Here is a 16,887-nt window from a genome sequence, read left to right on the forward strand (position 1 = left end):
AAGAGGGAGGGAGGGAAGGAAAAGAAGGAAGGAAGGAAGGAAGGAAGGAAGGAAGGAAGGAAGGAAGGAAGGAAGGAAGGAAGGAAGGAAGGAAGGAAAAAGAAAGAGAGAAAGAGAAAGAAAGAGGGAAAGAGGGAAAGAGGGAGGGAGGGAAGGAAAAGAAGGAAGGAAGGAAGGAAGGAAGGAAGGAAGGAAGGAAGGAAGGAAGGAAGGAAAAAGGCCGGGCATGGTGGCTCACGCCTGTAATTCCAGCACTTTGGGAAGCCGAGGAGGGAGGATCAACTGAAGTCAGGAGTTTGAAATCAGCCTGGCCAACATGGTGAAACCCTGTCTCTACTACTGGGCATGGTGTCTCATGCCTGTAATTCCAGCTACTTGAGAGGCTGAGGCAAGAGAATTGCTTGAACTTGGGAGGCAGAGATTGCAGGGAGCAGAGATCATGCCATTGCACTCCAGCCTGGGTGACAAGAGCGTAATTCCATCTCAAAAAAAAAAAAAAAAAAAAAAAAAAAAACAAAAATTTTTCAGACTACCCCTTTCACGTACATTCCCTTATTCTTGCTTGTCTGAAGAGTAAGGGATATAATTGCAGTGATTATGTTAACAAATGCTCATGAAACTGTTTCTTGCAGGTACATGTCATCCTCTGATGGATGTTGTAAGACAGAAAACAAATGTTGAAAGCCATTAGACAGAACCTGGTACCCACACTTCCACTGTGTGACTTTGGAGAGGCCAGCCTCTTGACATCTCTTCTGAGTGTTCTTATGACAGAAGCAGTAATCTCAAAGCCTTTTGTCAAAAGCATCCCCTTGTTTCAATCTACCTATGGAATCGGGTAGATTGAAAAGTGTTTACTGTGAAGTAAACATACATCTTATACTTCTTAGCAGCAGTGTGCTGGTAGACTAACTCTCCAGAAGAAACCGAAGTTCTGAGTTGAGGTTCTGTGGGCATGCAGGGTGAAAACAGTTCCTCCTTGGCTGATTTCAAACACCCATTGTGAGGCCTCTCGGGGTGGAGTTGGTGAGAGGCGTACAGTTGCTCCTGTTGGCCCGTGCCGTCAGCTCCAGCACCCTTCTGCCTGGCAGGAAGGCAAGGCTTCTCAGAGAATCACACAGACACTACTTCTGCCTGTGAAATAACTGTCCTGCCCGCAACATTTGTAATTAGCATGCACGACAGCTCTACCATTACAAAATGCCATTCCATTCTTCAAGAAGCCTCTTCAGTGGTTCCAAAGCAGAAAATTAGCACAAGATTCCCACAGAATTGTGACATACTGCCCATTTATAAAGAGCAAGCGTCTCTTCCTTCCCCTGTATTGGGGTTCTCCAGAGAAACAGAACCAATAAGATACAGAGATATATACCAGGAGATATATTAGGGGAACAGGCTCACACAATCACGGAGGCTGAGAAGTCACATCATCTGCCATCTGCGAGCTGAAGAGCCAGGAAAGCCAGTGGTGTGATCCAGCCCGAGTGTGAAGACCTGAGAACCAGGGGTGTCGATGGCATGATGATGGCGTGACTCCCCCCAGTCCAAAGTCAAAGACCTGAGAATTCAAGGGTGGAGTCCTGGAGTCCAAAGACCCAAGCACCAGGCCCTCCGATACTGGTCTGAGGGCAGGAGAGTTGGATGTCCGAGATCAAGAAGAGAATTTGCCCTTCCTCTGCCTTTTTGTTCTATTTGGACCCTTAAGGGATTAGATGGTGTCCACTCTCATTGGTGAGGGTGGATTCCAATGCGTCTACTGATGAAAATGCTAATCTCTTCCGGAAATACCCTCATAGACACATCCAAAAATAACGTTTTATCAGCTATCCAGGTGTCCCTTAGCTCAGTCTAGTTGACACATAAAATTGACCATCACACCATCCTACGGTAGAAAAGCTGAGTGAATACATTCTATCCAGCCAGCAAGAAAGGGGGACCTCAGGAAGAGGTGAGTTGGGAAGGGCAAGTCCATCAATGTATCCTTTTTGGTAACAAGGTGCGAGGCTTACTCGAGATACTCCTAGTAATGAGTAGTATGGACTGGGCAAGTGATATGATACCAATGAAAGGAATTCATTTTGTGAAAATTATTTACAAATATTGGAAACAAGTGTCCAGATCCCACAGGAGTCTGGGAAACGCCACCCAAACAGGAATATAAGGGAGGAAGGAGATGGCAGGCTTTAGGGGTTAGAATTTGGGGACTGTGAAGGTCATCCACCTCCGGACAGCTGGCGAACAGGCTGTTACCTCGCGCTCTTGGCAGTGCAAGTCTGCAGGACACAGAGAGGGTGCCATGCTCGTTCATGTGATTCCACACCCTACGTTGCTTCTTCAACATCTCACCTCTACCTCGTATTTCTTTCTGGCCTCCCTTTCGAACTGTTGGGTATTCATGGCCCCAGCTTGCCTATGGCCTCTCTGTTCTTTGCCTTCTCTCAGAGGACCCTTCAGCTTCAACTGTTCACAACAGTAGTGTTCATTATCCAACAGTTATTAAGCCCCATACTTCAGCCAAGTGCTCTGCTAAGTGCCTTATGAGAATGATCTCACTTAAACCTGACAACAAGGCTGTGTTGCTGACTCTCCCTCTACCTCCTGTGCAAATTCTCGTGAGAAACCCGTTTCACCACATTGACATCCCTGCTTGGATAGAGCTACCCCGGGAGCATGTCACCGATGGCTGGCTGGCTGATGGATGGACTGTCTTCCTCAGGCTTCCCAGCGTGCTCTGATCAGCTCTGGACGGGCAGCGTCATTACTGTGTTTGTGGAGCTGCCTAGGGCTGCTTCCCTCAGCAGTGACTGTGGTCAAGAGACCTCCGCAGGGGATGTGGGTGTAGCAGGCATCCTAGCTCTGTGCTCATCCAGTGAGAGATATGGTTTGAGAAGCAGGTGGCTGGCACATATCACAAAACAACAAGCTGAGGGCCTGAACTGCATCATTACTCAGAGAAAAAGTACTGAGAGAAAGGAAAAGGTTTGTGAGATGCCACCAGCAAGGATTTCCAACAGTCCAGTCATTGACTTGTATGGCTGTGGACACATCACCATGCTGTGTTCTATAAAAATGGCAAGAAACTGGGCTGGGCGCGGTGGCTCAAGCCTGTAATCCCAGCACTTTGGGAGGCCGAGAAGGGCAGATCACAAGGTCAGGAGATCGAGACCATCTGGCTAACATGGTGAAACCCCGTCTCTACTAAAAAATACAAAAAACTAGCCGGGCGAGGTGGCAGGCACCTGTAGTCCCAGCTACTCGGGAGGCTGAGGCAGGAGAATGGCATAAACCCAGGAGGCGGAGCTTGCAGTGAGCTGAGATCCGGCCACTGCACTCCAGCCTGGGTGACAGAGTGAGACTCAGTCTCAAAAAAAAAAAAAAAAAATGGCAAGAAACTGAAAGCCAACCCACCCTCTGCCTCCACCCTGGAGGAAAATAGTGCCTTTGAATTTCCTACTCACAAAATTATTCTGTAGATGTATCTTGGGATCTTATTCTAAGTCCATCCTTTTCTGACCAAGGATACACCTCCCTGGGGCGTGGATGACTTAGAAACTAAGTGGTCACCCACTACCAAGTTGCTCATTGTCTGCGTGAGTGTGTAGCCCCTTCTCTTACACGTTAGAAAATTTTAGCTATCTAGTTAAGATGGCAAATTTTTAGAATGGAATTTTGTTTCGCAATTTCAGCTACTATCACTGCTTTGCACAAAAAGTGTGTGTGTGTTTTCTTTAAGAAAGTGATTGTCACGTAAATATTTGCTGCTTAACTATTCTGTGCTGGCTGTCAAGGACTGTGAAGGGTCTGGGATTTCATTTTACTCTGCTGAGAAGCTAACACATTAGTTTGTCACAATTTGGTGGATGCTTAGAGGAAACATGAGAATCCTAAATTGGAGATGAAAGACTTTCTTACTTGCTGCAAAAGCAGTTGCCACAGTATCAGAATTCACATCTGTTCCCTGGACCCCACATTCACAGTGCAAGTGTTTGGTCCTGGATCCTGCAGTGGGTCACGTCACAAGAGACACTGAGCTTGCAAACCCCCTGGTCCACAGTGGCCGGTGGCTCAAGTGCTCTTTCTCCCTCATCTCTTCAGGCTGCTCACTGCAAATGCAATCCTGGAAAATGGCCCTAATAAAGAGCCATGAAGGAGGGCCTTACACTTCTGCATATCCAGCAAGAACGTACAGAAACAAAAGGCCCAGGGAGAACTGTCTCCCAACATCAGCACATGTCCGTGAGAGGAAAATGCATCCATCTCATAAAGGTACAGACAGGAAAACTTGCAATGACAAGAGAAACCTCTTAACTATACAAACTACATCCACTAACAACCATACTTTGCCAAAAATAAACGATACAAACAACCATGTTTTGCAAAAATAAGATTTGGACATCCTTTGAAAACTCAGTAATAGTGACATTTCCTTTTCAAGCTGTCCTGGTTCCCTGTATTAACACTGGACTGTATATCAGAATGACCAGCATTTGAAAGCAGAGGCATGGCCTATGAATAAAAGTATCTCCTCCATCTTCTGTTCCCCACTATTTCTTATTTCCTTGTAACAAAATTAAACATACTCATTTCTTTCCCTCTAGGCTCTACCATAATTTCCATTTTTCCTTCTTCAGAACTTCAGATTCTTCTCTGAAGGCTTGAAATTCTATAAAAGAAAGTCACCATTACCAGATGCTTTCAAGAAAGGTGGAAATATGAAATGTGGAACGCTGGAGTTCACAAATGTTAAGAAACTACCTAGTCTCCAAAAAAAGGCAAGAATTTACTTATGATCTTTTGTTTCATCATTTAGATGTTCATCCTCTAAACATGTACATTATTTATGAACAATTCCCATGAAAAGTCAATATTTAACATTTCTGTTGAGGTCAGAATAATAATGATTCTTATATACAATAGTTTTTCCAACTTCTTACTATAACATATTTTAAAATATAGAAGAGTTGAAAGATTTATACCAAAAAAAAAAAAACTATCACCTGGATTCAACCATGGTTAATATTTTGCCATATTGTTTTAAATCCAGAAATGTATTTTATTCTGGATTATTTGAAAGGAAGTTGCAAATATCGTGACACTCTACTGATCCCTACCTTACCATCCATTTCCTAAAAGGATGTTCTCCTACATAATCCCCATACTGTTATCACATCTAAGGAAATCAATGAGTTTCCTAAAACTAGTACTCACTCTAATATTCTCTTTAATATTCAAATCTAATTTTCCCAAGTGTCTTCTATAGCTATATTTTTAAACTAGCATCCAATCAAATTCCATATTTTAAATTGTTCTTACCTCTCTTTAGTCTATTTTCATATAGAAAGAAAATTATTCTTCCACCTTTCCCCAGACCTCACTGACACGGACAGTTTTAAAGACAGCAGGCCAGTTATCTTTTAGAACAGCCTACCGTCTACATTCATCGTATAGTTGCTTTACCAATAGTTTCTTTTAGACTTTTTCATAACATCTTTATATTCGGTCAGCAATTTTCTCACTTAACACAAAGACATAATTGAGATGAGTGAGAAACTAATGAAAGGAAAACAGGTATTGACTATTCTGATCTCCCTGACAGGCCTAGGATAGCGCCAGCCAGGAAGTCACTGTCTTGATAAGTTCTTGGGCTGGATCTGGGTTAGCTGACACAGTTAACAGAGAATTCAGGAAGATAAATCACAGGGGCGCTTGAGTCAGATTCTCAGGAGCTGTGAGGATTATATCAAGAGCCACAGGTATTCATCAAGTCCGAGGTTAAACTTCACCACAAAAGCAAGACAAAGACAAAAGAACCAGAAGCAGAACTTCAACAGTCAGATGCGAGAACAAAGACAGACAACCGCTGGGTATAGGACGGCACCACCACACTCGTTGTTTTTAGTCCCACGCTAGGTGGGGAAATGTGCGCAGCGCCTGTCAGGGCAGTCATGATACGTTTATGTACATCAGAATATCAATTGCCATCAATCTCTCCTTACATCTTCCATAGGGTCCCATGATTTTCTCAATGTAATTTTGACATGCTCTACTAAAGAGATGTCACCATAAGGAAATGAAGTTAATGACTAAGTTTCAAATTGTGACTTTAATAAATCTTTAAAAATACACTTTTAGAATATATTTTAACTATATTTTATAGAACCTCAAAATTATATCATTTATGTCAGAAATCAACAGTCAAAAAAGATCCAAAATGTTCAATGTCATATGAAACAAATATACTCACTAGATAAACATGAACATCAGGGCTGGCAAGGATTACAGTTGTCAATATTTAATGATAAGGCTTCTTCCAAACCCTTAAGTGAAACATCTAATTAAGAAAATGCTGGCGTGCAGGAAGAGCCTTTCCCTGGCGATGCCGTCTCTAGTTGCTTCTCCATTTTTTCTAGTAAGACAATGCTTGCTCATTACTGCCTTTCTAGTATGAATAAAATATATTTGGTATCACCACACAAAATAATTTACAAGAAACATAATTATAAAAATAATCTGGAAGAGAGTTGACAAAATGAATGCTTTAAGAAGTCATGCCTTTATTACAAAACGCATTTATCTGTACTTTGAAATGGACTATCATGGTCTCCTTATCAGTACTAATAGGAATATTATTTTGAGATACTTTTAGATTACTCACGAGTTTTTTTGTTTTGTTTTGTTTTTTTGAGATGGAGTCTTGCTGTGTCACCCAGGCTGGAGTGCAGTGGCGCGATCTCGGCTCACTGCAACCTCTGCCTCCCAGGTTCCAGCGATTCTACTGCCTCAGCCTCCCAAGTAGCTGGGACTACAGGCGCGTAACACAATGCCCAGCTAATTTTTGTGTTTTTTTCGTAGAGACGAGGTTTCACCATATTGGTTAGGCTGGTCTTGAACTCCTGACCTCGTGATCCGCCTGCCTCGGCCTCCCAAAGTGCTGGGATTACAGGCATGAGCCACCACGCTCAGCCTTACTAACATGATTTTTAAATTTTTATTGGAAAGAGTATAATTCTTTGGAGTCATTTTGTTCTAGTGGAAATTCCATGAATTACTTTGGAAGTAGATTTTAATCCTCATTACTATCTTAATTCATTAAAAATATCTGGTTATACCTATGTGTGGAGGATATAGATTGATTTCCAGGAATTCAATCACACTTTCCACATAGCAGCTAGGTGGAATCAGACAATTTCTTATTCTGAGCCTCAATTTCTTCATCTGTAAAATGAAAATCAAATTCCTGCCTTGTAGGTATGTTTTGGGGATTTGTGATAATGTCCATAAAACATGCATGCTATATTTGGTGCCTAGTAGACCCTGAAATACCAGCTGTTACTTCAAATGCTAAGAACACTGGCTTTATGGAATAGTAAGTAGTTGATCAATGATCACATCAATCTGTGAAACATGCTTATAAAAATGTTAAAACCAATAAGTAAAACAGAGGTCTGAGGCAGACCTTTCCTTGGGAATATATCACCTGCTTCTTTAAAGTGCACTTCATATGTTGAAACTGTAGTTCCCTAGGATTCAATTATTGCATTAATTTAGCAACAAAACTTCTATTTGAGGGGAGGGGTTCATTTTATTTGATAGAGACTCTTAGGTCAACTGGATTATGAAGAGTCCTGCACATACAGGGATGGTTTCCAAGTCTTCACACTGATATTAGGGAATTGAATTAAATGTTGCATTTTACAATCCATCCCCACTTTGCCTTTCTATACAACTAGTGACATTCTCTGAAATCGAATTATTAACACTGTTCGGGCGCGGTGGCTCCCGCCTGTAATCCCAGCACTTTGGGAGGCCGAGACGGGCGGATCACGAGGTCAGGAGATCAAGACCATCCTGGCTAACACGGTGAAACCCCATCTCTACTAAAAAATACAAAAAACTAGCCGGGCGAGGTGGCGGGTGCCTGTAGTCCCAGGTACTCGGGAGGCTGAGGCAGGAGAATGGCGTAAACCCGGGAGGCGGAGCTTGCAGTGAGCTGAGATCCAGCCACTGCACTCCAGCCTGGGCGACAGAGCGAGACTCCGTCTCAAAAAAAAAAAAAAAAAAAAATTATTAACACTAAGTCTGATATGAACAGGAGCTTCCAAGGTGAGTTGTGTCCTCATCCTCATGACTGACATTATATAGAAGTTCCACAATATTTAAAAATAATTTCAAGTTATGGTTATAAAGAAGGCAATGATTCTAAGAAGATTATATAGGTATACATGCATCTGAGAAGAACATTTAATTCAACTTTGCCTTAATAACCTCTTTATTAAACAACAGCAGGGAAAATCTTAGCGTGGCTGTTTTTCTAGTCACTGCCAAAGACCACCAGCTTCTAAATGATATGTAATCACTGCAAAGTTCCATAATGGTGAATCATGACAAAGCGTTTATTTGATTTCTGTGCTTTACAAAAGATGGCATCTTCATTATTTCTACCTCTCAAAAAGGGGCAACTTTTTTTCCAATACATAATGAATAGTATTTATTCATTTGCTTGATGAGTACTACGTAGTACATGCTGTCTAGTAAATCATGTCCTGTTAAATATGTGTCAGTGTAACACTACTCGTGAGACCATTAAATGTGAAGATAATTTTTGAAATTTTTGCCTATGAATTATAAAATTCTGCATATCCAAAAAGGTAGGTGGTTTGACGGTGTAAAATGAAACAAGTATCCGCACCGCACCCATGAGGGAAGAGGTCCTCTGTATGTGCAGGATATGTGGCATGGTATTTGTAAATGTTAACTGGTATTTTTTTCCCTAGCATTTTCACTTTCCTTTGTCCCTCCTCACAGTGAATGATCCAAAGGTTTATTTTGAGAGAAAGCAATAGACTCTACTCCCCATGGTTTTTATGTTACAACAAAACAAAAACTGACAAGCTAGGATTAAAGCAGGAATAAGAGTGGGAAACTCCCTCCTCCCAGACAGTGGGTGCTTGGCTGGAGGCTGCATCTGATGACCGCAGTGCTCAAAGACACTGTGAACCAGGCACATCCTCAACTCCAGATCATCTGAACAATTTAAAGAATCTCATCTGAAATCAGAGGATACTATTAGAATATTGCTTAGCCCGGTATTTTAAGGACAGTAAAAGATAATGTTACATTTGGCTGGCAGAGGATACTATTAGAATATTGCTTAGCCCGGTATTTTAAGGACAGTAAAAGATAATGTTACATTTGGCCGGTTTTCTTGGTGTCCTGAAATGTTTTGCTCAGTGTGGTTTAAAGGTATCTTAATAAAGTCTACCTCAGTGGTCTTCAAACTATCTGTAGTGTCGGATCATTTTTCCAATTTATTGTATGTAAATACTTTTAAAATATAATAAAATAGAAAACAAAATGGTGAAAACAATATACAAATGTGAATCCAAATGTTTAATTATTAGAGTCAATAGACATAAAGCTCCTCTGCCAATTGCTATAAAATTTCTAAATGCTTATTCTCCCTTTCTGTACTTACCGCTTCATGGACAGGGAATAAGTAGGCACCTGGTAACTGCTAGCAGGTAGCTAATGGCACAGACATTGAGAAGCACTGTTCCAGCAGAGAAAGGAGACGCCTCTCATTTTAGAGGGTCTTGAAGCACTTGCAGCAACAGTAAGGAGCGCTCCTACCTTGCTTGGCATGTGATGTCATCTGTTGTATAGTTTGTGATCACTGTGTGTGTTCACCATCACCTGTATATGCAAAGCTGCCTGTTTATACTCCCAGTCCTTAACTTCCTGCCACATTCCACCATGAATGTCCAGCCCCGTGCCTGGTCCCTTCTCTGGATGTTTTCCTAGACCTCAACTCAAGGTGTGTATCCCAGAGGGAACGCCTCATTTGCGTGACAAACCCACATCTTCTGTGGTCCCCCCTTTATGAGTGGCGCTCTCCTCCCGGCCACACGACATCATCTTCAGCACTTCCTCTGACTTCCTCAGTCTCACCTATGTGTTGCCAGTCTTGTGAGATTTGTCAGTTCGGTATCTTTTTCACTGTGTTCATTCCTAGGCTCCATACCTCTCAGGTGTCTATTCCTAGAGCCTCCTACTAGCTCCCTGCATATTAGCTCAACCCTTCTAAAGCGCAGCCTGCTCCTGCCACTTCTCTACCTAAACTGTGGCTTTTCCAGTGTTTACTAAACAGAGCCCAGTATCCAAGGCTCTCCCTAGTTTTAACGCTTTTCACAAAAGCTGTGCTCCTAACAAATGGAAAGCCTCGTGCCACGTGACTCTGTGCCTCCATGCATTTGCTCACACTGCTTTGCTCTCCTACAGTGCCCTCCCAAACCCCAGGTGTCCATGTGCCCCAATTTTGGATATTCTTTAGAACTCAGACCCCTGACACCTCCCCTCCCTCAGCATCATCTCCGGGCCTCGTCTTCTCTCTTAGCTGTGTGCTCACAGCAGTGTCTGAAACCACTCTTGAATCATTTATCTTATTTTCCTGCTTTTTGATAAGATCCATTCCAGTTCTTTCCCTGGTTACTCAAAAATCTAGCTCCATGTGGATCTTAGATGGAACAGATATAATACAGGTTGACAATGAATACATTAGCCTTCACTGCAGATCACAGCAATAAACTGTATTTTGTACAAAAGATGCTGACTGTAGGTAATAAATAAAAATATATTTAGAATAATGACTATCATGTAATAGTAACAGTTATTTATCGAGTGCTTATGTACTAGCCACCACAGAGACAAGTTTGTATATATAATCTCTTTTAATCCTTACAATATCTCTTTGAATAGGCATTATTATTAATTCCCATTTTATGAATGAGAAGGTGAAGCTTAGAGAGGTTAAGTACCTAATGTGAATGCTTAGTTAGCATTCTAAGAAGAATCATAAAATGAGATGTGAATCAAATTCAATCTGACTTCAATCTGTGCTTTAAAAACTATACTAATTTACATGAGCTGTTATGATTACACAACGCTGAAGCGTTCAACTCCCACAGGACTGTCATTATGAGCTTGGCACAAGTCAAGGGCCATGCTTGTTGGATAAGAAATTAGAAAACACTCAAAATGAAAACACTTTAAACACACAGCAAAAAAAACATATAACTGCTAACTCAAATACAGTGTTCAAGATTTAAATATATCCCAGCTACTCAGGAGGCTGAGGCAGGAGAATCAGTTGAACCCAGGAGGCGGAGGTTACAGTGAGCCGAGATCGCGCTGCTGCACTCCAGCCAGCCTGGTGACAGCGCGAGACTCTTGTCTCAAAAAAAAAAAAAAAAAAAAAAAGATTGAAATATAACAACAAAGAAAGAGGATAATTTACAGCAAAAGTCTACTGCATAAGACAGAACAAAACTGTTTTCTCGGGTTTAAGCAAATACTTGATATGGAAAACCAAGTTGAATTCATTATTACTTTTAATGAAAGTAACGGTCACATGACAATTGTACACTGAGCTCCCTGTTCATCCCTGAGAAATGCTAAGTCCCAGCAGAAAGCATTACTGACTTTGGAAAAATTCCAGACAATGAAACAAAGAGCCCCAAGACAATAATTACTCTGAAAGGAAGACATTGAAACTGCCCCTGGGTTCTTGTAAGATTAGAAACCCAAGACAGTGGGTATATGAGGAAGAAAATATTTTCTTCAACCATTCAATAAATATTTGCTAAGTGTCCTTCATGGGCATGCGTTCCCTTAAGTGTCACCGGACAAAGAGTTTATAGTCTGATAATGGACGTAAGATGTGAATATAAATCACAGGGTTTCCGTGGAGGAAAAGACAAGCGCTACCCAAATGTACGATTTGTGATGCTACTGATTATTCTGCAGATTAAACGTTTGATCCCAGAGTGGTAAATGCATTTCTTTCTGGGCGTTACACAGCGCTCAGTGGCAATGTTAATTAAACTAACCCTTATCTTCTGTAAGTCACGCAGGGAAGGTAATGATGAAAGATTGGCACGTACGATAATTTGTTCTCCCAAATAACTGAACTAAAAGATGCCATTTATTACAGTCACATGCTAAATATAATGAATCATTTTTCCCTCTCAGTCTAGAATGTTTCTTTCAATAAAACATGGCTCTCAATTTTTATTTCTGTGCCAAGAAGCAGGTAGTAATCATAGATAACACATTTTTTTTAAGCATTTCTCCATATGTTACTTAATATATTATTTCAATTAATTTCTGGAGCACTTCTATGCAGAAAGTATTATCGCCTCCATATTATCATGAAAGAAAAAGTACAGCTAGGGGAAAATGAAAAACCTGCCCAGAATTACTCAGCTAGCAATTGGTTTGAGGTGGAATCCACCTCGTCTGGTTTCCAGGTCTACAGGCTTCATCACATTCGAGGCTGCCTCAGTGTCAGAGGAATCAAGATGAGTCCCTCCAGTCACTTTACTGCCAGCCATGCTGACAAGCCATTCAAGCAGCCACTGCAATGTATCCACAGTAATGTTATTTTAACAATGGAACTCAATCACTCAAAAAAACAAAAAAGAGTATATGCTTGTAATAACTATGACTTATACAAGCTATAAATACTTCCTGACTAGAAGTTTACACTCTACCAACATTCATACACAACAATTATCAATCTATCCACCTTACGTATTGCTAGGAATTCTTAGATTTGCAGAACAAATAAGAGAATAAGACCTTTACAAGGTGTATTGTGTGGTTAAAACCAGAAGTGTGAAAAGAGGTAGTGAAGAGGGATGAGTGAGACCGGAAAACACTAAGACATAATATATACATGAAATGCACAGGGAAGCCACGGTGAAGATCAAAGGTGTTGGATCACACATCTAGGGATGCAGGACAGTGAGGTGAAGAAAGAGAGCTCAGTATCCTCTGCCTCTGGCTCAGATGTGCAGCCAGTATGTCCTGTGGAGCGAAAGGGGCAGCCTCCATTCCATGGGACTTTCACTTACGGAATTCTCAAAAACCCCTGCTGCTATTCAGCACCTTTGTTTGGGGAAAAAAGCCTCTAAATTGCAGGAGAGTTTGCATATTTTCCAACTCAAGTTAATTTCACTACTTTGAGTTTTTTTTTTTTTAAGCCAAGTACAGAATCAGGCAAATGTAAAATGTATGCGTTATTGTCCAAAAAAAAAGTATAAACTGTTAGTAGGGCTTTCCTTTCGAATTCAGTGCCACGGCCTTAAAATTAGATCCACATTTCTTACAGATAGGTTTACGTTTCCTTTATATGTGTTCACATTCTCTCTTATCACTCTTTTTCTTTTTCTCTGACATTATCCATTTCTCCCTTTCCATGTTCCCAGGCTTTTGAAATTTCAATTCCTGATTTTAATACTAACCACGCAGGCTAACAGCAGCAGCTATCTGCCAAGTGACAGATGAGATGGTAGGAGCAAATTTAAATTCATTGTCTTATGTTTGTTTATTCGGTGTTGTAAATCACCACCGCAGAAATCCAGGAGGGAAAAAAAATCCTTCAAGGTGCAGTCTGTAGTATTGAAAGAAAAGTGACCTTAATACTTTCTTCCTTCCCCATCATCTCTTACGTTTTAGTGATTGAAAAAGGAGTGGGGTATGATGAGAGGAAGGGAACGTGAGTAGCCGTGGATCTGAAAGGAAAAATGGTATGTGCTCAGAGGCCAGTCTGCTTCCTGCCTGTGTGTGCCTTTACCTGCGGCTGCAGACAGCAGGAGCGCACAAACTCAGGAGAATTCTGCAAAGCACCTAGCTGTGTATATTACTTCTCATGGCACTTACCTAAAATCCAATTTCATGGCCAGATGCAGTGGCTCATGCCTATAACCCCAGCTGTGCCCAGGTGGGAAGATGGCTTGAGGCCAGGAGCTCAAGACCAGCCTGGGCAACACAGGGAGACCCCGTCTCCACAGAAACATTTTTAAAATTGTCCAGGCCTAGCAGCTCACACCTGTGATCCCAGCTACTCGAGAGTCTGAGACAGAAGAATCAGATCGCTTGAGCCTGGGAGGTTGAGGCTGCAGTGAACAGTGATCATACCACTGCACTCCAACCTGGGTGACAGAGGGAGACCTCATCTCAAAAAATAATAATAATTTAAAAATTCAATTTCTTCACTGTCCGTAAAATTGAATGCATTTGTTAATTCAGAATAATCTCTTAGGTAAATAATGCCAAATGCAGTGATATTCAAAAAGTGTCTATGGCAAATATTTGCACAATATAAACATGAGCTAATATGTTCAAGAATTGAAACTAATACCAGTTCTTTCACTGGCCATGCTGCATATTTCAGTGGCTATTTGTTAAAAGCACTAAGACTAGCGTTTAAGGTCAGCGTGTAGATCTGTTTGCTCATAAAACATTAATTGCATAAATGTTAAGGACCAGTTGCCAATAACAATGGTCTAATTCCTCAGGTATATGTATTCCAGTGAGTTTTCCAAAAGCAATTAACTGATAATTTTAGGGAAAACTATCAGCCGATAAACATGTCATAATGTAGTATTTTTTAATAAGTGGGAACAACCTTTTGCTTAACTACTTATTCTCTTTTTTTTTTTTTTGAGATGGAGTCTCACTCTGTTGCCCAGGCTGGAGTGCAGTGGCACAATCTCCGCTCACTGCAAGCTCCGCCTCCCAGGTTCACGCCATTCTCCTGCCTCAGCCTCCCGAGTAGCTGGGACTACAGGCGCCGCCACCTCGCCCGGCTAATTTTTTGTATTTTAGTAGAGACAGGGTTTCACCGTGTTAGCTAGGATGGTCTCGATCTCCTGACCTCGTGATCCGCCCGCCTTGGCCTCCCAAAGTGCTGGGATTACAGGCGTGAGCCACTGCGCCCGGCCGCTTACTTTCATATTGAAATGAATATCATGCAATTTTGTGAAACTGTAATTATTTAAATTGTGAATGAGTCAGGATCAGTATGAATGCAAAAATTACTCAGGATTTTTTGAAGGGAGTAGGGAATGGCCTCACTAGATTACAACGCAGAAACCCCAGTCTGTGAATTGGCTTACTTGTCTTCGACCATTTCACTATTTCTTTGCAGCATTCAGGATGAAAATTTACCCACTCAAGAATAACAATATGCTCCACTCTTTAAAAATTAAAACTCATCTTAGTTCTAAAACACATTTTAAAACAGCAATGTTTTTATCACGACTCTCGGAAGTGAAAGGGGTGTTGTGTGGGTGGGTGTGTGTTTAGGGAAGTGGCTTCCGATTCCCAGTGAAAATGTTCCCATGAAGTCAACGTTTCTGCAGTAACTCAGGGCACTGTGGCAAGCTCTCAGGAGCTCTAAGGTAATAATTAGACATGTCCTGGCCATTACAATTCCATTTGTGTCAGATGGTGTTATGCATATATAAATCAACTAGATGTCACACAAAGGAGACCCATCCCACTTGGGATAAGACTAGGGGCTGGTCCTTAGAAATCAGGAAACCCTGTAATCCCAGCACTTTGGGAGGCCGAGATGGGCGGATCACGAGGTCAGGAGATCGAGACCATCCTGGCTAACACGGTGAAACCCCGTCTCTACTAAAAAATACAAAAAAAAAACTAGCCGAGCGAGGTGGCCAGCGCCTGTAGTCCCAGCTACTTGGGAGGCTGAGGCAGGAGAATGGCCTGAACCCGGGAGGCGGAGCTTGCAGTGAGCTGAGATCCGGCCACTGCACTCCAGCCTGGGCGACAGAGCAAGACTCCATCTCAAAAAAAAAAAAAAAAAGAAATCAGGAAAGCACAAGGTCTCACCATTTCTTAAAATACTTGCTGCAGACGTGTGTATTCTGTTTCTCTGCATACCTACTATATTCTGAGACAAAGAAAGGGACTTCAAAAAGTCCTTAAGAAAACCAAACAAACGCTCTAAGTAGCAATGCTTCAGGTAGAAGAGAAACAAAATTCTGTCCTTTCCTTCAAGCCCCCTTAGGATTCATTCTGAGAAAGTTGGACAAGGCATGTCACAGCTTCCGTCTGAAAGCCCGCAAAGCCAAGGAGGAAGGATCCAGGAAACGTGCAAGGAGGGTGCCTGGGGGTTATGGAAGTTACTACAAATATTTCATTTCCTAAAGGGTACCTGCGAAGGTGAGTGCGGCAGGCGGAGGGGTCGGGGGTCCCAGCAAAAGGTATACGCGCCCGGACCACGCTGCTACTCACGCTTCGCCATCCCCGGAGTCGCTGTCCGAGGCCCCCTCCTCGCCGATGTCAGGCAGGGTAAGGAACAGGGTTCTGGGGCCAGCCCCGGGGGCCACGTAGGCGCCGGGCTCTCGCTCTCCCGGGCCAAGCTGGCGCGGGTTCCGGGGGAGCGCGGCCCAGGCCCCGCCGGGGCCCGGGGTCGGCCGCGCTGGGACCACCAGGCGTGCAGGGGAGCAGCCCCCGCCGGAGGGAGTGGGGAGCTGGGACGAGGCTTTAGCCGCTCTGGGGCTACTGGGCCACGAGAGCAGGGTCCCCACTGCTCCCGCGGCGCAGGTGGCGGTGGAGCCCCGGGAGTAGGAGGCAGGGAGCAGCGGGGCGGGCGCCCGCCGCGAGGCCGAGGGGCAGTCGGGAGGCAGGGCGCGGAGGAGGGTCGGGGTCGGGGCGGTGCCCAGCGGGGTGCTCGCCCTGGAGCCCCCCGACCTTGCAGCCGCAGCACCTCCCGAGGGTCTGGAGGAGGGGCCTGCGGGGGGCGCCGTCGAGGTCTCGAAGAGTTTGGCCAAGAGAGATCCAAGGTCCAGCACAGCCGCCTTCATGCCTCGACAGTGGACACGCCGTCCTCGCCGCCGCCCGAGTCCAGACCGCGGGGGTCCGGCCGAGGCGGCCCGGGCCGGGGCGAGGAGCCTGGGGTCCCCGCACCCGGAGCCCCGGAGGCCCCTGCCTCCCTCTCCTCCCCAAGGAACCGCCCAGGGCGCTCAGCTCCGCGCCGCTAGGGTCGCCCTTCCCCGGTCCGGGTCCGCCCGCCGAGCGCCC

General features: G+C 43.5%; 1 protein-coding gene across 3 annotated transcripts in view; it reads right to left on the reverse strand.

Moving 5' to 3' along the window:
- FAM149A (family with sequence similarity 149 member A) overlaps nt 1-16,880 on the reverse strand; it is a 72,685-nt gene extending 55,805 nt beyond the window's left edge. For 2 of the 3 annotated variants that reach the window (XM_017862644.1, XM_017862643.1), the window contains exon 1: nt 16,099-16,880. In XM_017862644.1, the coding sequence (XP_017718133.1) occupies nt 16,099-16,670 (572 nt within the window). In that variant the 5' untranslated portion in view covers nt 16,671-16,880. The remainder of the gene's footprint in view (nt 1-16,098) is intronic. The other variant, XM_017862642.1, reaches the window with a different exon arrangement.
- Nucleotides 16,881-16,887: the final 7 nt, after the last annotated feature.

The sequence above is a fragment of the Rhinopithecus bieti genome, unplaced genomic scaffold (genome assembly GCF_001698545.2).
Source record: "Rhinopithecus bieti isolate Rb0 unplaced genomic scaffold, ASM169854v2 scaffold_56174, whole genome shotgun sequence".
NCBI classification, from domain to species: domain Eukaryota; kingdom Metazoa; phylum Chordata; class Mammalia; order Primates; family Cercopithecidae; genus Rhinopithecus; species Rhinopithecus bieti.